Here is a 25,724-nt window from a genome sequence, read left to right on the forward strand (position 1 = left end):
GTGAAGCCTTCAATTGGAGGTCGACTGTTTGAGGGGGACAAAGTGAACTTGGATTGGCTCCAACTCACCGGGACGTAAATGAGGATGAGCTCTATAGAAAATGGTTGGATTGTACAATTCAACACTTTATGATTTGTAGATAAGGCTTTTTAGACTTTCTACATAAAGAACAAAGGATTGTATTCTACAGGTCAGATTTTTGAATGAAAGAACATTTGCTAGGTGTTTCAGTCATGGACAGGTTCCACTGCTGAGCAGGGAATGAGCGGTAACGATATTAATCACCATAAAAAACAGAAATCTGACATTTCCAAACTGTCTGTAGAGACTCCCCATATAACTGCTGACCTGGGCCAAAACTCATCCATTCTGTCTCTGAGGCCACCCTCCCCCTTACCTATGAGATTGCCAAATGCATCCAAATGTCAATAAACTCACTTTTACGGCTATACTTGTATATAGAAAAATGTGTAAAATGGAGGAGAAAAAAACCACACCTAAGCCTATTTTGAGTTTTGATTCGCAAAATGTCATGCCAATAAGAATCACACAAGGATGGCCATTGTGATAAATTAGAATCAAATTGAATGGCAAAACTGAGACTAGCGTGGATGTGTGTAAACTTGGGAGGTGTGGGTGGGGGGCAGAGGTATGTGGCTACTCCCTGGCTACCCTCGGCTCTCTTAATGACTTCCAGACAATAGGCTGAGTTCCCGTCATCATCGCTGTGGAAACAAGTTAATAACTGACCTGCCGGTGGGACACCTTGAATGCCTTCTGGAGCCACTACTGCGAGACAACACCAATATATCCAATATCGTCGTGGTCAGCTGCATCAGTATACTATGACCTTTTCAACAACTTCAGTAAAAGTGGCAATAACTGTGAGGGGAAAAATTACTTAACAATGTCTGGGGTGAACTGAAGCTTATTGCGAACATACATCTGTGCAGACAAAAATCAATACATTCATCTTCCAGATCTAAAAACACATCACTTAGTGATTCCAGATGGTGGCCTGCTATAGAAGTATGACTTTTTCCACTTGATTTTTGACTCGACTTGTGACCGCATGTGCATCTTGTCCAACTTAAATGTGTTTGGCCTAAGGGCTGATGTGATGTCAGCACTTTGTGGCCCTAACAACAAAGTCCTCTCCAGCTGAGTGCATGAAAAATAGCTTTGTAGTTAATCTCAGTCACGTGGCTTCACATCAGGCCTCAGTTTGTCAAGTGGGGGGTACACTCAAAGCGAGCATGAAAACAATTTAGAGAGGTGCTGATTAGTGATCTCACCTGCTGTGGTTTTTGGCAAGCATGAAGATTTCGCAAACATGTGGTGGGAAAGAGCGTAAACTCTGCTGGAAATTAATAGGTGCCTCAGCGTGGTTGTACTTTGTTGTGTTTGGGACTTTTTGGGACTGGTTGCATTGAATGTAACATTTAACCCTTCTCAGAAATATACAGTAAATAACACATATTCACCCTTCTGGGGCAAGCGGGAACGTATCCCGGCTGGAAGGCAGACGACGCGATGGATGGTCAATCAAAAAGATAATCAACCTCCAACTGAACCCACACTGTGAACTGCTACATCATGACTGGCTACATGATGATTACATGATTCAAATAACGAGATTCAATGTTATTTGAATCATGTAATCATCATGTAGCCAGTCATGATGTAGCAGTTCCACAGTGTGGGTTCAGTTGGAGGTTGATTATCTTTTTGATTGACCATCCCATCGCGTCGTCTGCCCTTCCAGCCGGGATACGTTCCCGCTTGCCCCCAGAAGGGTGAATATGTGTTATTTACTGTATATTTCACTGAGAAGGGTTTAAATGATACATCTCAATGCAACCAGTCCCAAAAAGTCCCAAACCACAACAAAGTACATCCACGCTGAGGCACCTATTTAATTTCCAGCAGAGTTTACGTCCTTTCCCCACCACATGTTTGCGAAATCTTCATGCTTGCCAAAAACCACAGCAGGTGAGATCACTAATCAGCACCTCTCTAAATTGTTTCTCAATGCTCGCTTTGAGTGTACCCCCCCACTTGACAAACTGAGGCCCTGATGTGAAGCCACGTGACTGAGATTAACTACAAAGCTATTTTTTTGGGGGGGTGGGGGATGAAGCTCAACCTTATTTGATGGAGATCTGGACTTTGACCAGGCCATTCACTTAGGTCAACACTCAACAGCAATATCTTGATAGGTTTGTCTTTGTGCCATAGTCTTACCATTTTGTGGTGATTGATTGAACAACACTCTTCTAGATGTTCAAATCTTGTGATATTTTTTTCAGAATTTTAACCAAGCTCTAAACGTATCCACAACTTTATCCATTACTTGTCTGGTGAGTTCCTTGGTCTTTATGTATGGGGGACCAAAACTGCCAAAATTAAATATAAATAAATACATAAATGACTAAAAGTGAAAATAAAAATGAATATAAAAAATGTAATTCAAAAAATTTAATACAAAAATAAATATAAATGGAAATAAAAATAAGAAAAAAATATATATATAATTATAAATATGTAAATAAAGTAAAATTGAATACAAAAATAAAAATTGAAATTCAAAAAATAAAAGTATGAAAATAAATGTCGAGATAAATGCAAATATAAATATATACATAGAATTAAACATCAATCAATAAATAAAAACGCTCTACTCTCACATTTATTTATCTCATGCTGCACACGCTCTGTCAGGACGAAATGTTATTCAAATGAGGGGGCGGTCCTAAGCGTGTCTTGGGTTTGACTCTGCCATTTCGACCTGACAGAGCGTCAGCGGCATGAAATAAATAAATGTGAGAGCAGAGCATTTTATATTTATTGATTGATATTTAATTCTATTTTGTATTTATTTAGATTTTAGATTTATTTTTTGAATCTCATTTTTTATTTGTTTTTTATTTTTACTTTTATTTATTTATTTATTTATGGATATACAGTGTTCCCTCGTTTTTCGCTGGGGTTAGGTTCCAAAAAATATTCGCAATAAATGAAATCCAAGAAGTAGTTAGCTTTATGTTTTACATTTATCATGACTGTTTTAAGGCTCTAAAACCCCTCACCACACAATTTACACACTTTTCTCATCGAGGCATTTTCATTTCTCACATTTCTCTCTTGCTTAAACATTCTCAATGTTCAAACAAACCTTCATAAATGTGATAAAATAGGTACATTAAAGTAAAAAAAAAAAAATGACACCCAAAAAAATCCGCAATACAGCGAGGCCGCGAAAACTGACCCGCGAGAGAACGCTGCATATATTTTGGGTTGTTTTTATTTACATTTACATCTATTTTTTGTATTTAATTTTTGCATTATATTTTTTATATCCATTTTTATTTTAACTTGTAGCCATTTATTTTATTTATTCATTTATTTATTTTTAATTTTGGCAGTTTTGGCCTCCATATTCATGATGCTATTGTTCACTCATTGTTCTTCTCTAACAAACTGCTGAGGCCTTCCCAGAATGCCTGAGAGTAAATTACATATAACTGGACTCTATTTACTAATTAGGTGATTTATGCAGGCAATTTATTGCACTGATTGCATGGAGCTGAATCCAAATGCATAACCACACTTTTCAGATTTATATTCACTTAAATTTTTTAAAACTGTATGTCATTTTCATTCCACAGTTATGTGCTACTTTGTGTTGGTCTGTCACATAAAATCTCAACACTCAAGTTTGTGATTGTTTGGTAACAAAATGTGAATTTCGCTAGTGCTTGAATTGACTGATAACGACGTGCAACTGGTCGTATGCATTCATTCACTTCTGTTACGATTAGACGCCATTGAGAAGGGCTTGACAAAATAAATTGTGTACTGTACCAAAATCAGTGCAGCGTGTCTGTGAGTTGTGTACACTACAAGCGCTTGAGTAAATGCTAAATGGAGTGCACCTATAGCTTTATCTACACCATATGGTGCCCAAAGCGCTTTACAAAGAGTAAATAGTAGCCTTTGATATGAATAGGTAGATATGACGCAGCTTTTTTGAGCTTTATGCCTACAGCAAGGCTAGGCTAATGGCTATGTGATGGTAACATGATCCCTCCTATCAACATGGCTGCCCGCCACATAGGAAAAATTGTTAGCCTAATCTAGTCTGTATCTATACGTGCTCTACAATGTGATCTAGCAGCCAATTCTGTTGCTAACAGACTTGGACAACTACTGTAAAAATGTGTGTTTTTAGTGAACTGGACACTATTTCCTGCCCATTAAATCCAAAGTCCGTAAAAACCGGGGTCAAGGTTAGCTCAAGGTTCAACTGTTTGTGTTAGCCAATGCTTTTACGTGAGCGAGGCAAGCCACTCCTTCTTTTCCCGTATCCAAGTGGGTCCACGTTTGTCATACTTTCCTGACCTCTCACATAGCATGTCAGACTCCCCCTTAGCTTATTGCATCACTGCCAGGAACTGAGAATCACAGGAGTGAAGGCTGGAAGGAGGGACGTGGACTGCGAAGATAGCCTAGATAGCGGAGTTGCACTCTATTGTTGCCATATGTTGGAGAGACAGTGTACTTGTAGGGAGAACTGGAGTGGAAAATGAACAGCAAGGAGGAGAAACAGGGCACAATCTGTTCTGTACACATCATGAACTAACCTACAGTACACAATTTGTAAATTAATACAAGCATTTCTAGCAATTTCACCACCGTGAAGAGCTTTTTCAAAGCCTTAAATTACACAGAACCGTAATAATGATAATGAAGCGCCGATTTAAAAAGAAAGGCTGCAACAGATGCTATCACTTTTGGAGACTGGTGAAGCAATCTTCTGGGGTAAAGAAATGGGGTCAGAAAAAAATGCCAAACTTGGTAAAATGCCATAATAGTGATATTGTCATTTACGTTTCTGCGACATAATAAAAAGTAGCAGCTTTGTCAGTGGTTAGTTTGGAACCAGGAATGCCTATCACGGGCAGCAGAGACAAAAAACTGAAACATTTATAAACATGAAACTATAGTTACGGCACATTATGGGGAATCCCTCATCAGTCTTAGCCTATGCCAGCATAGTTTAGAGATGATTCACTACAAGCCTGAGCCGGCCCAAACTATGAGTTCTATCAAAAAAAGAAGCTTAAAGTCTGCCATTAAGTATGAAGAGATTTTGTTCATGCTCCGCGGATGATCCTCCACGTCTCAGTATACATTCGATAGGAGACCGCATATGAAATACCAGTAATAATAATTCTGATTACAAGGCTGCACGGCAAGAGGGCTTCTCCTTTACCAACACAAACATCTGTAGGCAAAAAGCTCCGTGTGCTGAGCTCCACATTTATATACAGTATCTAGCACATATTTTCCATCTCAATGCAAAGTGTTGCTAATTCCTACACTTATTTTTCTATGATAAATTGTAGGTTTGTGCAAATATATATATTTTTAATGGTGATTAGAGAGTGTTGGGTTCCTCTTTACACTCCTGGGAGGAGATTACGAGACCACGTCCTCATTTCCCCTAATGTGATATCTTCACAAGAGTGTGTGTGCGCATGTGTACGTGTATTCTTCAGCTGTAGCTACTATGTTAGAAAAAACAAATCAGCTGTTCTATCACTCATTTAGACAGTCTAGGATGACCTCAACCTCAACTACTTTTGCAAACAGCAATAACATTTGGAGGCCCTGTTGTATATCTAGAGACAAATACACACACATATAATCTGGATGTCTTAAATGTCAGTGGAAAACAGGTGCAAGGAAGCATTTTCTTAGCTCACTTGCGATCACAATGAGGAGGATAAGCACTGTAAAAAAATAGATGTACAATTATACTTTCTGGATGACACATTGATTACCACATATTTATATTTTCTTCAACAAGTAGCCTCCCTCATCAAACATCCCCCGTCGTCCCAGCTACGAGACACCCCCATGCCTCCATGGAGATACCTGTGACAGCTAAACAATATCCTCTGACTAAACAGGATGTGGCACTCACCATGTACCCTCATACTGCCTGTTTAAATAGAAGGGGTTGCAAGCGATCCCGTAGCAACAGGAACTATTGTGACATTTGCAAACAGTCTGCTACATGATGTTTGGTCTAAACTGGAGATACTCTGAAAGGGATGGTTGATTGATGAACGTAATTAAATGAGATTTGAGACTCTCAAAGTAAAAGTGTGTGCAGAGCATATTTCATACTGGGAATGACATGTTTATACGAAGACTTACCCATTGTATTTTAACATGTAGTTGAAAATGGTCAAATTTAGAGTCTTACAGATCGGGGGAGATTTTAATTCAAGTACATTTTACGTATCATTTTTTCTGTAGGAGAACAGACTTTATTGCATTGAACCTGGTAAATACCAACTTCATAATTGACACACTTCAATCTAAACTGACTACCACAATCATTTCAAATGTTGGCTCAATACGATTATTGTTTGTAAGGAAGAAGCTGGTTGATTTGGGGATCATCTTGATGTCATGAATTATACTATACTTTTAGCTACTTGTCAACAGATGGCAGACACTCCCAAAGTCTAATCAGAAGAATTAATGATTGTTACCAAAACACAGCTTCATTTAAACAAACACAGAGCACAATTGATTTTTGTATTGTAAACCATATTGATGCATAATAAAAAGAATACTGGATTGACCCCGAGGTAACTGTAATTCTTCAATTATGCCAAACACATTTGTCTAATTAAAGCATATAATTATAATTACGTTTTAGTGTAACTACTACACTCCAAAAAGAAAATTCTTAAACCAATTTAAGATTACAAATTGAATTTTTGACCAACTTTAAACAATGGCTTCAATTGGTAACACACGATTGAATTAAGATAATCTAAAGTGAATATATTAACCCTATAAACCCAAACTTATCACATTAAATACAAGACATTTTGAGACCCTCCATTTCATGAAAACAGGGAGTCTTCAAGTTATGAGCTCCGTTCCTACGCTGGCGATGTAACCCGAATTTTGCCTTAAGTCTAATTTCCCCATTAAAGTCGATATTTACATCAAAATGCGTACAGTAATTAAAAAAAACATATTTGCGCAACCCAGAAGAGCCGGAAACAATATTTTGTGTTCCCGCACAGATATTCATTGCTAACGGATGGGAGAGCTGAGCTAATTCAAACTTAAACACGGATGTGTGACACGCCTGATGGCGAGTCGACCTGCGGATGGTCGTCTGTTGCTGGAGGTAACAATACAACTTTAAATGCCTTAAAATGGCGTGATCACTGTGAACATTTAACGAAAAAGAAGGTGCTATGGATGAGGCACGGGCGCCGTAAAGTCGGAACAACGTAAGTCGCGTACGACATAACACAAGGACACCCTGTATAAGATTTTAATTGTTCCATTAAAACGCTGACGTATATGATCTGAAACATGCACTACACGGATAATCCATTAGAGGGCAGTATCCAGAGGGGCCATCCATCTGATGGCTTTTCCAGCGACCTTGCAAGATTGCCCCAATTGAGAAAGGAGAGACACCTATACTTATTAATAGTGGGAAATATTTTTTCAGATTTTTAAAAATACTAATATGTTTGATATGCTGTTTAATTATTATTATTTTTTTACAGGTATAAATGTATGAATTTAAAGCATTGTGACCGGATGTATCAAATATGACACAAATCAAGTATTTTGTGGAAGTTCATAAAAAAATTAAAAAAGTTTGTTCAAAAGGACCAATAAATACTCTATTTACAAAGAATCAGAATTTTCTCTCACATATTTCATGGTTCAGGCTTTATAAAGTTAAGTTTAATTTATTATGAGTTCATTAAAATTGAATTAAGTTAATCCAAAGGTAATCCAAAATTCATTAAATTGAATATATTCACTTTGGATTAATTTAATATATTTACTTTGGATTACCTTTGGATTAATTTAATTAAAGGGAATATATTAAGTTTAATGAACTCATAATAAAACTTTATATATTCCCTTTGGATTAATTTAATTAAATCGTCTGCTACCAATTGTTTTTTTTTAATTGGTCAACAATTCAATTTGTAATCTTAAATTGTTTCAACAATTCTCTTTTTAGAGTGAACCAAATTAATGTTAAATATAACATTTTAATTGAAAGAGATCCCATCATGTAGCAATCATCACGTGTGTGTGTGTGTGTGTGTGTGTGTGTGTGTGTGTGTGTGTGTGTGTGTGTGTGTGTGTGTGTGTGTGTGTGTGTGTGTGTGTGTGTGATAAAGTATGACGTTCTGTAACAGTGACATATTTTTTCCTTGGTTTGGGATAATCTATATAAATATATGTGTGCATATATATATATATATACATACACATATACAGTATTTATATATATATATTATCCCAATCCAGTAATATATATATATATATATATATATATATATATATATATATATATATATATATATATATATATATATATATATATATATATATATATATTATTATTATCATTATTGGAAAAACATGAAATATACAAAGAACAAAAGGTAGGACTACATCATACTTCTTCCTAGACCCTTTTGAACATGTAAACTGTGCTTAATGATGACTTGACTACTAATGTGCTTTCTCCTCTTTAAAATCTTGTTTTTTCCATAACAGAATTTCCAGTTACTTGTTTTATTTATATGTTCAATAAATAAACAAAGGAGCAATTACACATTGGTAGCGTTTCACAAGGGGCAGGCAGATGCAAAAGCATTTCTGGAAGCCTTCCAAAACCTTTTGAGAGATACAGTATTAAAATTGGACGCCGTCCACGATCTATTATACTTTCTAAAATAGCTTGATTGTACTCACTCTAGTAAGTTAATCAGGACAATTCCCGTACTCATGAGAGCATAATGTTGGCACATGTGATGGGTGTGGGTGCGGCATGACCTCAGGTGTCCCGTCAGTCGTGTGTTCCATGTGAAGTGTTGCAGCATGTTCTGCCACCAAATCACAAGTGCAGATAATAGAGAGAGTTTACAGGAAGTGGAGCAGCTCAGCTATCGTGTTTCCCCCCACTCTCTGACCCATATTGGATTTTAGGGAAGCTGCCCTTCCCACAGAACAGACATTCAACAGTTTGTCTCCCTCCTCCTGCTTGATACTCAGCTGTTTCCACTTCACCACCATGTGGCTCCGTCTCACTTCCCATCATGCAATACACAACTCTATAATTCTGTCCCCCACACCTTTAATGAATAATGATTTTCTAAGAGTCCTTGCTTGAGGTCACTCAAAATGACACAATGACTAAGTTTGGTCATTGGCCAACTGTGGTGTACAATATTAAATTGGTTTAACGTTTATAGTTGTTGGTCTGACAAACATGACTCCACATCACTGGATAGTTAGCAACAACCAACAATTGTGCCTTTGCTATCTGAAGCCTGGTTCACATGGCAAGATTTTAAAATTGTGGGCTGATTTCCAAACTGTGAGCGTGCGACGGCACACGTGACGAGAGAGAAAAAAATACGGCAGTAACCGTAACCGTGTGTGGTGTGCAGCCATACGGCACAATCAACACGTCACACACGAACAATTTCATTCATGAATGTTTCCTGGTTAGACGGGAAATCTCGCAAAACCTCTCAAGATTAAACGTGACATCAGAGTAAACAAACATTGAGGACCAGTGTCGACACTTCCTGGTTTGTTTTTTGACAACCCCCAAGTAGCACACTTCACAACGGTTGATTTGCAAGACCCCGTGGAGGGAACTTGAGGTATTTTGCTCTGAGATGATACGCCAAAGATGTACAACTATAGCATATTAGTCTAATATGCTATTTGAATTTGTCTGTGTAAAGTGTGCGAATTACTTGAGATTTCATCAACAAGGGTCAAACAAGTAAAATTACCTATAGTCCATGTTCAAGTTTAGCTGCATGTTAGGCCGTCCGTAACAGGAATTAAATAAAAAAAGAATTAACTGAGTTCATTTTTTAATGCTTTAAATAATTTAAATGAATCTCCTGAGTTAACGCTCTAATTTTGACATCGCTAGTTTTTACACAACTTCAGCCATTTTCTTGTGTACAAGAAAGATTGTCATGGTAACAAAGCTTTAAATGATTTGTGGTGGTAAAAAAAAAAAAGCACTAAAACCTTTTTTTAATGCGAGAGCTTGATGTCAACCATATGGAAAAGCCAAACTGATTACCGGTACACTTTGTAATTGAAACAAATATGTACATTATGTTACATTATTTATACTTCTGAGAAAATCCAATGCATACTACTGGCAATATGGCAAATGGCCAGAGGTGGGCATCGTCATTGACTGTAATTGACGATTGATGGAAGTACCCACCTTTTGACGTGTGCTTCAGCACTTTCAGCGAATACTTGATCATGCGAAAAATACACGGATTGAGAAGGACCGTGTGTACTCACCGCGATCGTAAGAAAAAAATCCTGCTTCACTCGGTGCTCAGCCGGTGCATTTTTTCAAGGCTTTGCTTTATCAAGCATTCACTGAAAGTGCTGAAGCACACGCCAAAAGGTGGGCACTTCCATCAATCATCAATTCCAGTCAATGACGATGCCCACCTCTGCAAATGGCAATAATTATTTGATTTATCTTGATCTATTTGTGTTTCCCATATTGGTGTGGATGATGGTATATAAGTACAGTAGTGGCTCTGTGTTCCCTCTTTTATTCTGCTGGCAGTTAAGCTGAATAGGTTGGGCCTGCTTCAATGCACAGGCCCCTGACACGGATGCTTTGATTGTACGCATGGTGACACTGCAAGCCCAGTGGTGAAATGGTCCAGTAATCTCCGCCAAACACATTCAGCTCCACTCTGACACTTTCAAACACTAGCAGCTGTTAACTTACTTCATCACGGCTACCTGCGGTTTTACCACTTGTGTCGTCTTGACGTGGTGTAACCTTGCGAAAATGTGCACAGCTATCACTTTCTCCATTGACTCCTGTAGTGCCAAAGCGGTATATAATCATGGGAGTGTTTGACATGGAGGTCTGCGCTCCAAAGTGCTTCGCCGTGGCATTTGTTTGAAAGATATTACGTTTGACATCAGTCACTTTTGGTTTGATCTAATTTGGCAGTTTGCATGTTTATTAGAAAGAGTCGCCACAGCAGTGATGAAATATAGAGCACAAGCTTTTCCACTTAGAAAGAAGCCTGGCTCAAACATTGAATGATTAATTCATGTTTCGTTACTATGTGAATGTAGTAACACAATTTGTATGATCCAAATATGACGCACATGCAACATTCTTTCCACATTTCATCCATCAATTGCATTGCTGGAAGACTGGACGACGACACAAAATCTTGAGTCTACTGACAGTCCAAATTGCATCAGTTCCCCTTGTTTGCAATGAAAGTCATAGATGACTCCACACTCCCTTAAAAACAACATGGTAACTGTGTAAATACTATGCGTGTGTTTCAGAGTATTGAGCGAGAGGAGCCAATTGAAGTGGACCCGACCCCGACTCGTGCGGGCCTGGAGAACGGACACACTGCATCAGGTGTTTCTCATCATGCCAGTACAATCTGTTCTCAAACTCAAAAATCAAGCACAAAAGTGACGTCAGGCCAATTAAGTGAAAGACTTAAAAAAAAAAAAACGTTACCGATTTTACTGCTGAGGGTCACTTTACACGCGGATGTTGAGTGCTAGCCTGTTAAAATAGTTGAGTAATGTTTTCTGTGGTTCTGGGATAAATTTGTAAAGTCTGGCAGATTAATCCCAGACTAATTCACAGTGATGTCAACACTGTCAGTTCTCTGCTAGTTCTCACTCTTTGGTCAGAGAGGCGCAAACAAAAAACTGTTACTGTACTCAATGATGGGAAATGTCAGTACTAGTGAAGATTCAAAATGTTTCCATAATGATGACATTTAATTCAATCTGGTTTCACCATACAGAAGAGCTCACCTTTCTCTGTGTGGTGCTTTAACATACAAGTGACTCAATATATGAGTTTTTCGCGAAATGAGTCATTGCATGGCTGATTTTTGTTGCTTTGACTTGAGAGCAAAAATTTGAGATGCAAGAACTGCATGCTGTTTGTAGACTTCAACAACTCACTTCACAAAAAGCAGGGCCAGTAGTATGGTCTTCTAAAAGAGAAGGACAAAAAAGGACCAATAGGAAAGTACCGGTAAAAGGTACACTTTACCTTGTGGAATGTAGATTTATCAAATCGATGTTAAGACAACAACATAAAAAGTGACACTGTGTAATCTTTAGCGCTACCTAGTGATGAACTAATAATTCATTCAATTAAAAAAAACATACTATTGATTTCAATAACATGCAAAAAAATATGTTCTTTTCACATAAGCATCATTTTTTTAATGTAATTGCAGGTCATTCATCAGTAATTATCAGTCTGTGATTCGATTCAGAATCGATTTTCGATCCAGAGAACTTAAATGCAAACGCACTTTGTTTAGCTTGTTTCCCAAACGTATAGCTAGCTGAAGGCTAACGCACAATGGAAAGTGCCATTGACTCGCTAACGATAATTAGCGTGCATCACGCGGCACTTTTATCACTCAAAAGAACAGCTATTCATACAAAACGCTTCAGTAATGTAAACAGAGAAGCATCTTAACATTACTCGCCGACATATGCTTTTCCTACGCTGCAAAGAAAACAACAACTTTATTAGCATAAATTGATCATTACTTTTTCCTTCTACTCTCTAATGTGGCTACAATTTAACAGTGTATCAGAACGCGTGGAACCACACTGCCCCTACGCGGCCAAATCGTGTACAACATGAACAGCGCTCCCAATAAAGGCACACAGAAACAAGGGCAAGACAGTATAAAATATTTTAAACAAAATCGATTTGGGGACATTTAAAATCGATTCTGAATCGTTCTAAATGAGAATCACGATTCTTATGAGAATCGATTTTTTTGGCACACCCCTACTAATTATATTACATGGCTGGACTCTCACCTTACCAGAAGCTGACATGTTTCGCCGCCATCTTCCTGCTACAAATGCTCAAAGGACAACTTCGCAAACGCAGTTAGCCCTGGTGGTGCTTGCATCTTTTTTTTTTTTGGTGGTGCTTGCATCTAATGTCAGAAACAAAGGGTCAACCACCGCTTACCTTCCATAGCTGGGGCCTGCAGGTGGTCGTGGAGTCCCATAATTCGGGCTCCCAACGCAAGGTTTTACAATTTTTTTGCTTTTGTTTTTACTTATTGATCACAGCAGCAGATTCACAAATGAATGAATGTCACATGGTCAAACACTTTAAACAAACCACTCCGGTAAAGCAGACTGGATAATCCTAACAATATTTTTCAGTGGACTGGCTGTATTTGAATGACACTTCTCACGGTTACGAAAAAACTCACAATATTGCGCACACACGCAATCCTCAGATTCTATGTTAAATACTCCGCTTCTGGAGCCGTGCCATTGTGGATGCACCCATCACATGAGCTAAGCTTTGCAAACAACATCATTCAACTACGCAAAAAGTTAATAAATGATTAAGACACTTAAATTACAAAGAGTAATGTATTTCCTTAAACAATAAATTACTTTGTGGGACTTTGGACTGAAGATTTTCAAACTAGCTGTTCATCAATTACAGGCGGGCTGATGTGGATTCCCTGGTATTGATCCAATTGCCTTTCATCTAGGTCTAGGTCAACAGTTGGTCATTTCTGAGCAATGTTTTTTAATTAAATACTTGAGCAATGTTCCCAGGATCTATCAACATGGATTTCATTTTTAAATAAAATGTTTTAATTTTATTCTAATCAGAACATTCCTTGCTGGTACATGGAAAGACGTCCCCACCCAGAGACTTCCCACATGAACACGCAGCCCCAGTCGCCATGCGGATGGCCCACTTTCCCATCACGGCCACCACCAAGACAGCAGAAGTCAAGACTTCTCCAGACTCTCCCAGTAGCCCCACTTCTTCTAGTCCCCCTCCAGTCTCTCCAGTCGCTTTCCCTCCCAGCCAATCAACAGCCAGCGCCATCCAACCTCAACCAAGTGCAGACTCCCCAGTTCAACCAGGTGACAACCTTAACAAAGTATTGTATCTACTTGATGAAACTCCAGACTAAACATTTGGTTTGCTGTTAGTGTCTTCTGTGAAGACGTGGACCCCCACACCCATCAGAGCTCTGGGAACTTCACGCCTCCAAGGTGAGGTTTACCCGCAGACAGAAACTCACAGTTACTATTGATATCAATGATTCACTGTGACTGTCTTTGCAGAGAAGACAGTTTCTCCCTCTGCTAAAACTGTGACTTATGCAGGCTTACCTCAACATGACAAGTTAGTTCAAATTTAAGTAACATTTCAATTCTAAGCTTGGGTTTGGTTAGTGTAAGACTGTGTGTTCCCTGCAGAAATGACAATGATGAAAGCAAAGAGCGATCTTTCGTGCATGGAGGAGAAAGGAGGCGAGAGCTGGTGAGGTCACAGACTTTACCAAGAAATATTGGAGCTCAAGCTCGGCGGGCAGTCTTTGAGAGGTTGGACACCGACATCAGTAACAGGTAAAGAATCAGATACTGTTTATGCGTTGGGTTGTATGAAAATGATGGAAGCGTAATGATAAATGTTGGCTTGTTAATTGTGCAGTCGCCCCAAACTAGTGGAGTCCAAACCCAAACTGAAGCGCTCCCAAAGTTTTGGAGTTTCCAGCGCCAGCAGCATCAAACAAATCCTTCTCGAGTGGTGTCGCTCTAAGACCGTAGGCTACCAGGTAATGTGGTAACTAAGTATCATCATTTTGGGTGGGCAGCCTGCTATGAAATATGTGAACCCACATGAGTGAGGCAGTAGCTTATTTGACGACGCAAATGCTGGTCTGCAGGCTAACAAGCTAGCTGACTCGAGGGTCTTGCTAGCCTGCCGACTGGCGTCACCATCAGCCAATTAGTCACCGCCTCATTCAGTTTTGTGTTATGTGTAAGTCCACATAACAGAAGCAGTTTAGTTTATTAAACAAAGCGGCAGACCTTATTCAACAGGTTGCTCACACTACAGTAAGGTGACCATATTTTCAAAAATTTAAATCCGGGGCACAACAGTTTTGCCTAAAATCAAATATACAATACAATTCTCACCAGGAACTATTTATAACTAAATTTAATTGTAAGTTAATCTGGTGACAGGTAGTTGTGCTAATATTTTAGCTAATGCTAAATGCTATCTTGGTTGAGAGCTCAACAGATGTAAACAAAGCAATGCACTCACCATTATCCAACCTTTTTTGCTCGGTCCTGGTAGCTATCGGAAGCTAAATGTGCTGTTCACCTTGCGCCAGTCCCACATTGTAACATTGGAAATATTGTCAGAAAAGCTCAGCTTGCGTTGGGTGTGACCGGCGACTGCAGCATTAGGCTAATAGGACTACATTTCCCATGATTCTGAGACACGGAAGCAGGAAGTAGTTCAAGTTCCAGCATGACGAATACGCGCCTGCTAGCGATTGGATGCCAATTTGAATGAGGACGCAAACGTGAATGTGAAAGTAAATAGGAAAGAATTTAACAGCTCAATTCCTTTTTAATTGGTTTACTATAATCGCTATGGCAACTGTGTGATTGACCTACACATGGCCTTGCAATTGGCTTGCTGACTGCACTTTAAAAAAACAACGAGACACTGAAATGGACCCTGCGTAAGCGCGGGACTAAATTATGGTGCTGATGAAATCTGCTAAGACTTGGGACACAAGGCTAAAAAAAAAAAAAACGGGACTGTCGGGACATATGGTCAATCTTTAATTTCAACAACCGACCTCTAATTTTTAGTACTGCAGATGAGAAGCAAAATGTAAGTATTCATATGAGTGTGACCACTGCCCACATTTCTATTGTTTTAGCTGTTTAGCAACCCAATAAACTTAGTGATAATTTGTTAAATTAAACTGCACTGCATGGAAGTGAAAGTGGTTGGGTCCAAGACAGTGTGTGTTCTTGTAAATGTGTGTTTCTGCGGGTACAGAGTTTGAGGCAGTTTAGGTCAGGGCTAAGCGTTTTGACACATTGCTGCACTGTTACCCAGCAGCCCGTGCCAGCGGCTCCATGTGGCTTTAGTTATTGTCGAATTTGACGTAGCCACGACTCTTACTGGCTAAGAGGAAACACTCTATTGTTCATCTGATGACCTGACATGTTCCATTTCACTCAAGCATAGACATCATGTTCACTTGAGACCAGTCTGCAATCAGTTAACGTTCACTCTGAAGAATCATGCACATTGAAGTTGAACTTGAACACATGAAAGGGGTTTTCCTTGGGCCCAACAATTATAATTTATGACCTGTGAAATAAATGTCTAGATTATTCTTTTTTAATCATATGAAACATTCTCGGACATTTTTTAAATAGCAGAATTCATTTTGTGATGCTGCTTGGCTTCCACATTTCAAAACTAAATTAGCCTTTGGAATTAATGCAGTGAAGCAATTAGTAGAGGCTCAAACTATGGAAGAGGATTAGGGCCAGTGAAGAGAGAAAAAAGTGTTTGGCAGGATTCTGACTTTATTCTCAGAATTCTGACTTTATAGTGAGAATTCTGACTTGAATCTCAATATTCTCACTTTAAAGTGAGAATTCTCACTTTATTCTCAGAATTCTCACTTTAAGGTGAGAATTCTCACTTTAAAGTCAGAATTCTGAGAACAAAGTCAGAATTCTCACTTTTAAGTGAGAATTGTAAGAATTCTCACTTTAAAATCAGAAGTCTGAGATTAAAGTCAGAATTCTCAGTTAAAAGTCAGAATTCTGAGATTAAAGTGAGAATTCTCACTTTAAAGTCAGAATTCTGCCAAACTTTTTAAAACAACTACTTTACAGATAAATTTACATGTACGGTAACATTCTAATATATCCAATTGTCATATAAGTATCAAGATAAGCGTAGTGGAGATGGAAGCAGAAGGTGTTTGCAGAGCAAAACTGGCATTTTATTGATTGGATTCTTTCAGCAGGCAGCATAAGAACTGCTTGGTAAAACTAGACAAAGTGCAATTTTTGCAGAAATTGCGTGGGAATGCTGAAAAGCTGAATGCTAAGATTTGAATGTATGTGCTTATGAAGTAAATTGAAAGATAAATTATGTGAAAATACAAACTTTTACTTGTAGTTAAATGACAAATTAATAAAAAGAAAACTTGAACTGCAATCTGTCTAAAGTGGGATTTAATCATTTCAGAGAAATTATAATCCATTTCCTGATCTGATAGGGAGTTCGTATCGAACCATTGGATGTACGAAAATGTGGTCCAACCGGGGTTTGAACCCAGGTTCTCCACCATGGATATATTGATAATGTAGAGTCGGAGGTGAGATCCAAACCTGCAACCTACTGGTTACTGGACAATGCACTTTACCAACTGCACCACCGAGCAGTATCAGACACCTGGCAATGATGATCACTTGTATGTATGGAAGTGGGCGTGGAAAGTTCAATGTCAGTCCCATATGTAAATTTGTGTTTGTTATTAAATGAAATGTTCAGACAGAGCAGCCAATGTCAATTATCATTTCTAGTTGTGATTGTATCACATGTTTCCTCTCTGTCGTCACTAGCAACATTTTGTGATGGCATGGCAAAACACACACACACACACACACACACACACACACACACACAATTGCATACATCTGGGACTTTTACTTTGAAGATCAGCAGACTTGAAAAAGCGTTTTAAAAAAAATACACAAAAATGAAGATGAAAGTAGAGCGGAACTGTTACATCCATCATGTTTATGTGAAAGTGGGGATCGTTTTATAGCCAGACTTGTCTTCTTTTATCTTCCATTGACAATTTTTAAGCTGTCAGTTATTTTCTTTTCTTTTTTATGTTGTGCACATACTTGGAACAACCTTACTTAGAAGGCTTTCATTGTCTCTCTCTATCTGCAGAACATAGACATCCAGAACTTCTCATCCAGTTGGAGCGACGGCATGGCGTTCTGCGCTCTGGTCCACTCCTTCTTTCCCACAGAGTTCGACTACGAATCGTTGTCACCGGCCAACCGCAAGCATAACTTTGAACTGGCTTTTGGGACTGCAGAGTGAGTGGCAGCATTCAGACGAACTTAAGTTAACAACAATAAGGCTTTATTTTTATTTATTTATTTTAACACACCAACAAAATTTGGTAACGTAGTGAGCCAGTTACACCTTCAATGTTCACTTTAACACAGAAATCACAATTCTCCGTCAGACCAACGTATCTCTCTCTTCCACAAACATTTGTATCAAACCTCCGTCAAAGAAATGCCTTGTGCTGTCTGCAGTTGAGTAAACAAATGCCCCGACAACTATTTTAGACAAAACCATTGCTCATTTGCTTCTTCATCTACTTTCCTTCAGTGGTACCTTAACTTACGAGTGACCAGGCCTTTGAGTTTTTCAAGATACAAGCCAATTTTTTGCGTTGATTTGTAAGCAAAAAATGGACATATGAATGCTAGATTGTGACAGCAAACTGAGCTCACTTCACAACCAGCAGCAATTTGGCACACAGTGAAATATTCTGCCAAAAAGAGTCTTTCAGATGTTTGTTGTCACTCACAGTTGAAGTTTACTGTCGAGCAAAACCTAAAACAATGAGAATTTCACATTGTCTCAAACAGCCACGTCACTTCGAATGTCCGCTAGCTTAATGCACACAATGAAATGACGAATAGCATCTATTGTATATGGCAGTGTTATAGTGTTTTAAGCAGCAGATATTTGAACACAAACAGTGCAACAACACATGCAGACAGGCAATATAATAATACACACAGGCAGAAATGGCTAAAATTACTGTAGTTTACAGAGTAATTTACGGGCATATTGTCATTTTTAACTAATGGATCAGAACCAAATATGCATTCAGGCATGAGCATAGTACAATGATTAAAATACTTTTATTGTATTTATTAAATACAGAATGCAGCGCTCCTTCAAAGTAAGCTGGTATGAGCTGTGCACGCTACTGGGGACGATCAGTATATGAATTCCGGAGCAATATGCAAGTGAACTACACATTTGAAGTGTGAAATATGGATCTCTATGGAATTCACGTCTTAGGAAAACGTCACATTCCAGGACTTGCAGGCATCCTCACAATTCAATGGGTCACACCACTTCAGTGGTGGCGGCAGTTTTCACCGGTTATGTGGGTAGGTGTGTCAGAAGCCTCGACAGGAGAATCGCCGCCCATTGAAAGTGCATCAGGAGGGCGCGTAAGAAATTGACTTAAGCGTGTACAGGAGAATATCGTCAACCTTTTAAAATAATTGCCCAGGTCATTTTTTTGTTGCATTTTTCCCCCCAATCATCTCCTCCTGATGCAAATGGCTCAATTTTTTTTGTGTTTCTTGAAAAATCTGAAAAAATTACTTAGGCGATTATTCTACAGTAAGAAGGCGTCGATATGCCCCCTAGTGGTGAAACTCTTCTTCGTTATACTGCCCCTGGTGGCCAAGGTGCAACTGGGAAAGATGAGATAAAATAGTTTCGAGCTATAAAACATGGTCATGAAATTTAACTCGCAATAGTAAAGTACTGTGCTTTTTTTGGGGGGGGGGGGGGGGGGTACTATTTCTAGTCTGTTTTTCTTTTCTTTTTTCTTTTTACAAAAAAATGAAAGGACCGGCTCAACGAATGTATCATAGTTGTCCCCAGATTTTGAGGGCATACATGTATCCACAGAGTACCAACAAAGTATTCATAGAATTGTTCATTGGCTTGTTTACCTTATGTTTCTTCACATACATGTGTGCAACTGATGTAATTATTTTACTGCAAATCTGTAGTAAACAAGCCATCAATCCATGTTCGGAACTGCTTATCCTCATTGGGGTCACGAGCGTGCTGGAGGCTAACCCAGCTGACTTAGGGTGTAGGAGGGTTACGTCCTGAACTGGTCGCCATTCGCAGGGCACAAATAGACAAACAACCATTCACAGTCCCATTCACACCTATGGAGAATTTAGAGTCTTCAATCAACCTACCAACCATAATGCCATGCTATATTTTATATGAACCTCACCTAATTAAGCTCACATTGATGTACCAATATTATGAATATTCATGCTCTGTTATTTCTCTGCCTTTATTGTCTCCAGATTGAAGGCAGGCTGCGACCGGCTAATCGAAGTGGATGACATGATGATCATGGGTCGTAAACCAGATCCAATGTGTGTATTCACCTACGTTCAGTCCCTCTACAACCACTTGCGCAAATTTGAGTGACACTCTACATCCACTGCATATTGGCGGCGTGACCTTTGCCACATTGCCACTGAGCGACATAAAGGCATTTCCTCTCTGCCCAGGAGACAAGTCAAAGACTGGGCTGCCCTCGTGTGGTAAATTGGAGAACAATTTGTTCCTATTTTGGAGGGCTTAACTCATATTAGTGATTGTGTGTGTGTGCGTGTGTGTGTGTGTGTGTGTGTGTGTTATTCAATCCAGACAACACGTTATTGAGTTTGTCTACTATATTTAGTTAATTTGTTGCTTGTAAACCTTTATTATTCCCACATGTTGAGTATGTTAACCACTGACACTGCACAAGAAGGGATACGATGTGCAGCATTAGTGAAGAACTAAAATGTAGGCAATCATTTTTAAAAGATGATTGATTATGAAATGTATTCAAATATTGTAGAGAATAATAAATTGAATGCTTTTTAAATGAGACTGAATGATGAGCTTTATTCTCACACTGTATGTAATGATGAGCATTTAATAAAACCGTCAGGTGAAAGAAAAAATATGTTGTCCTTTTTTTTAGATTTTACTTCTTATTAAGCCCAAGTTGTTACAAATTAGACATAAGATGAAATTTACTAGATAGATAGATAGATAGATAGATAGATAGATAGATAGATAGATAGATAGAATATTTATTATGTTTATACAGTGTATATACAATATATAAATTTGTATCTAACTTGATCAATAACGGTAAAGACTCATTTATTACTTTTTTAGAAAATCAATTAATTAAATCAATTAAATAATTAAGTAAAAATTGTTTATGAGAAAAAAAATATTCTCATCACCCCCCCCCCCCCCACACACACACACACACACACACACAACAATTTCCATTATCGTTCTCGTTATATTTCCAAAATTAAATTTAATGATTTTCAACTTGTCTTCTGAAGATTACATTTTTGTATTTATAGGCTTTTTTCCTGTTGCTGTTTAAAACATAGCATTACAATTTGAACAACTGACAAAGCAATTGTGTAAGTTAGCTTAAATTGCAAAATAAAAATACAGTGATTAAAGAATACCCATCCATTGGGTATTAATGAAATCAATAGTGGGTTTTTAAATTGAATGAATTATTAGTTGACTGCTAACTTTTTGTGCTAAAGATTACCCACTGTGGGTTTAACATCAATCAGTAAAGTTTAGTCATATGTTTATTAGTATTTTTTTTTTATTAGTGAATAAAGTTAATCTTTATAAATAAAAGCTGCCCCCCCCCCCCCCAATTACTGTGATGGAAAGATAATGGAGCACAGTGGTAAGCATGACCCTGCCCTAAACCAGATTTTTGGGAAAGTGAGTGATTATTTGGGGGGGAAATAATAAAGTTTATCAGTATGAACAATTAAATAGCTTGTCTTTTAGTGTATTCATTTGAATATAGCTTGAAAAGGATTTGAAAATCATTAGGAATAATCGGTTTGGAAAATGGATGGATAGGTGGATGTATTCTGTTTTTATTTACATTTTACACAAGATCCCAATTTCATTGAAATTGGCGTTTGAACAATGCTTGATATTTAATGTTGGGATTTTTATCATTTCAGTTTGACATGTATCTTCATGATAACGTACAATAATTTTAGTACTATAAAAAAAAAGTTCCCAAATATCATTTTGCTGCATTGTGGATAATGGTAAATAAGATTGGAATGATTGTTAATACAGTATTGTCAATCTATTATGGAACTTGCAAGACAGCATGATTTGATTCTCAGTAACTTGAGATTAAAGTGAGTGGTGTTTTAATACCTGGATTTCCTCTGTGCGTGTGTGTGCGTGTGTGCGTGGCGGGGGTTGCGGGGGAGGTCTCTGTGGGTATAAGAGGTGGTCCCCCATCCTCTAATCATGCATCAACTGTCAAAGCATCAGTGGGTGACAATGGCTTTGTTCATGGATGCGGATTTCTCATTAGTAAAGCAGAACCAGCAGGCTGATGTGGTGGATTTGACAGGGTTATTTGGGGAGCACGGACATAGTAAAGGTAAGTCATAACAACATCTGCAAATGAATTGGTATGTTTTCAGAATTATTGGAGGGGTATCATTTCAATTCTTATCATCCCATACTTTACATATTGAAGACCATCAGTTAAAATGTAAGAACATACTGGGGGAAAAATATACTTCTAAATCCTACGTAAGGCATAGAACTATTATAAATAATTACAATTGATTGACAAACTTCTTTTCCCTTTTGCTGAAGACGTTCACAATGAGAGTGCCCCGTCCGCCACAGAACCGGACCGAGGGGCCTGTCTGAGCGAGGGTCCGAGAAAGAGGAAACGGACCATCTTCAGCCGAGCTCAGCTGTCCGAGCTGGAGCAAGCCTTTGCTGTCACTCCTTACCCCGACATCACCCTCAGGGAGAGGCTGGCCACGCGCACACACCTGCCCGAGAGCAAGATACAGGTGGGTGAGCTGAACAGGGGTCTCTTGTCATAAAGGACTGACTTCAACTGACTGGCCACAACATTAGGTACACCTGAGTTGTCTAAAGACAGCCATCCATCCATCTATTTTCTTGACCGCTTTTCCTCACAAGGGTCGCGGGGGTGCTGGAGCCTATCCCAGCTGGCTTCGGGCAGTAGGCAGGGTACACCCTGAACTGGTTGCCAGCCAATCACAGGGCACACAGAGACAAACAACCATACTCACAATCACACCTATGGACAATTTGGAGTGTTCGTCTAAAGACAGCCCTATATTGAAAAAAACTTACATACGACTACATATCGCTATACTTAAAGCTACAATTATGCAATCAAAAGAGAAAATCATCTTTGTAAAAGAGGAATTTTTGATGGCGCTTTTATATTGGATATTACTAGATCAGGGGTTTGTAACTTGCGACACTGGAGCCACTTGTGGCTCTTTGGTCCCTCTACCCATGTGGATCCTAGTGGATCTCAAAAAGAAAAACAAAACAAAAAAAGAAGAAATTTATTTTTATTGACATATTTATTTTTTAGATATAATATTCTTTAAATGAATTCATGATTTTGAGTATAAAAAAAAGAATAATTAAAAATTCACAAAAGGTCACAGTCCAAAATTTTAAATTGTCAGTAAAAGAGAGACTAAAGGTAGATTAAAAAAGTTTTAAAATAACCTAAAAATGTTAAAAATTTGACCATACAATGTCCAAAAAGAAAGAGGAAAAGCAAAAAGAATACCAAAAATGTCCATGAAATTGCCAAACGGATCAGATAATGGATTTAAAAAGGCAGAAGAGAAAATGTTCAAAAAGTAACCATATAATGTCCAAAAACAAAATTAGAAAGGCAAAAAGTTATCTTAAATTTTTGGGGGAATTGCCAAAAAAGGTAAGAAGATAGATTTTTTTTAAATGCAGAAAAGAAAACATTCAAAAAGTAACTATAAAATGTCCACAAAAAAAACAAAAAAGAAATCCTCAAAATTACCACAAAATGTCTTTAAAATTGCCCAAAAAAGTAACAATGATTTAAAATAAAAAGGACAGAAAAGAAAACATTTAAAAAGTAACTATAAAATGTCCAAAAACAAAAGAAGAAATCCCCAATGTTTACCATAAAATGTCTACAAAATTGCTAACAAGTCAGACAATTTATAACAAAAAGGCAGAAAATAACATTTTTTAAAAGTAACTATAAAATGTCAAAAAACAAAAGAACAAAACAAATTAACATAAAATGTCCACAAAATTGCCAAAAAGGTCAGAAAATTGGTAGCAAAAAAAGTCAGAAAAATAATGTCAAAAAGATATATAAAATGTCATTAAAAAAGAAAGAAAGAAGAGAGGTAGAAAATTACCATAATATGTCCAGGAAATTGCCAGAAACTTGACAGAACGGCAGAGAAGTCTAAAAATGTATGAAAAACAAAGTATGGAAAATTAGCACCCCCAGAAATCCAAAAACGGAAGACGAAAGGTATTATATTATATATTATATAGGTCATATTTTTGTGTTGTGGTGCAGCTCTAATTGGGGCCCTCTGTACATCAGACAAACACTACCCACTGTTTACTTCATTACAATCTTCAAATAATTTGGCTAAAATGGCTCTTTTGACACGAAAGATTGCTGCTGGTGTACCTGATAAGTGACGTGAAAGTACCTTACACATTTTGTCTTAACATTTTGCCTTGGTGACGGTCTGCGCTCTGCTCATTGTTACTACCTGCGTCATCATAATGGTGCCAAAACAACAAATCTATTTGTGACCTTCTTGTACAGCACAAAGCAGGTACTTCCAATGTATGTATGTTTATTTTTCATGTAGTTTCCTTTGGTGATCGATCATACATCAGAGCGGTGACCCCCATGACATGCGGAGTCCCCCAGGGCTTGATTCTTGGACCACTTTAATTTAGCCTGTACAGTACATGCTTCCACTGGGTCAGGTCATTCACAACAGTAATGATGCCTATCACGCAGACGACACAGATTTACTTAGCAAAGTAAAAGTCCCAGATCTACTTACTTAGTTATGAAATCGAGTTGAGACTGAAAATAGAAATCTTCCACAGGTGTGGTTTCAAAACCGAAGAGCACGAAGTATCAAGACTGGAAGACTGCCCAAGTCCAACAAACATGCTGGGACAAGTCGGGGGCTCGCAGAACCCTCTGGGCTGGTGACCTCGGCTTTCCCTTCCCCAGCCACCTTGGCAGACATATTCCGACCGGAGCAAAACCAGCCCTGTGACGACATCCCACAATTCTACTCTGACTGGATCCAACTTCACAGCAACCAGACGACACCATCCACCTCATCATTCCACTCGCAGCCCCCCCGTGGCTCCCCAAAACGTTCGGAGGCTCATCTCTGGGAGGAGGAGCGTCATCAGCGGCAACAACTGGGATCGACCCTCCCGACTTTTTTTCCTGGTTCGTTTTCACACCCCATCAACAGGCAACCCAACCACTCTGCGTCCAACCACTCCTACCAGGCCCTCAGAAACTTCAAAGCCCAGAGCCTGGTTCAGTCTGGGGCTCATCAGGCTATATACGGGGGCGGAGCCGGAGGCCACGTTTCAGTCGACCAAGTCGTTCCTTCTCACTCTCAGTCTGCATACTGGGAGGTAACTCAGGGACAAGGACATCATCACCATCATCATCATCACGCACAAATGGGACCACAGACTTCTATGGGTTACATCTCAGACTTGATCTACAATGCTGCTATTGTCACCAACTTCCTGGAGTTCTGATTAAGTGTACTGTAAAAATCATTTCATTTCCCTATTACGTCTTATGTGTCTACAAACTCCACTTGTTTCATCAAAATGAAATAACATCTCAAATAATGTATGATGTTCTTACTCTGCTCTTGTGTTAATGCATCAATTATTTAAATGTAGTTTGATTTTATTTCCTCAGAATTTTTTATTTATTTATTTATTTTTATTTATACCAAATGTCATGTCATCAGTTAAAATTGTACTAATACTCAACTTGATGAACTTTAAA

General features: G+C 38.3%; 2 protein-coding genes across 3 annotated transcripts in view; both read left to right on the top strand.

Annotated features, from left to right (window-relative positions):
• Nucleotides 1-20,684, top strand: part of smtnl (smoothelin, like) — a 28,584-nt gene extending 7,900 nt beyond the window's left edge. For both annotated transcript variants that reach the window (XM_077566726.1, XM_077566727.1), the window contains exons 3-10: nucleotides 11,437-11,515; nucleotides 13,783-14,043; nucleotides 14,113-14,175; nucleotides 14,248-14,308; nucleotides 14,383-14,532; nucleotides 14,618-14,741; nucleotides 17,915-18,066; nucleotides 20,113-20,684. In XM_077566726.1, coding sequence (XP_077422852.1) covers nucleotides 11,437-11,515; nucleotides 13,783-14,043; nucleotides 14,113-14,175; nucleotides 14,248-14,308; nucleotides 14,383-14,532; nucleotides 14,618-14,741; nucleotides 17,915-18,066; nucleotides 20,113-20,239 — 1,017 coding nt within the window. In that variant the 3' untranslated portion in view covers nucleotides 20,240-20,684. The remainder of the gene's footprint in view (nucleotides 1-11,436; nucleotides 11,516-13,782; nucleotides 14,044-14,112; nucleotides 14,176-14,247; nucleotides 14,309-14,382; nucleotides 14,533-14,617; nucleotides 14,742-17,914; nucleotides 18,067-20,112) is intronic.
• Nucleotides 20,685-22,022: 1,338 nt separating this feature from the next.
• sebox (SEBOX homeobox) lies at nucleotides 22,023-25,724 on the top strand. The gene is made up of 3 exons (XM_077566485.1): nucleotides 22,023-22,256; nucleotides 22,478-22,683; nucleotides 24,785-25,724. Exons 1-3 carry the CDS (start codon nucleotides 22,121-22,123, stop codon nucleotides 25,463-25,465), a joined length of 1,023 nt encoding a protein of 340 aa, XP_077422611.1. The 5' UTR covers nucleotides 22,023-22,120; the 3' UTR covers nucleotides 25,466-25,724.

Source organism: Vanacampus margaritifer, chromosome 5 (assembly GCF_051991255.1).
Source record: "Vanacampus margaritifer isolate UIUO_Vmar chromosome 5, RoL_Vmar_1.0, whole genome shotgun sequence".
In the NCBI taxonomy this organism is placed as follows: Eukaryota; Metazoa; Chordata; class Actinopteri; order Syngnathiformes; family Syngnathidae; genus Vanacampus; species Vanacampus margaritifer.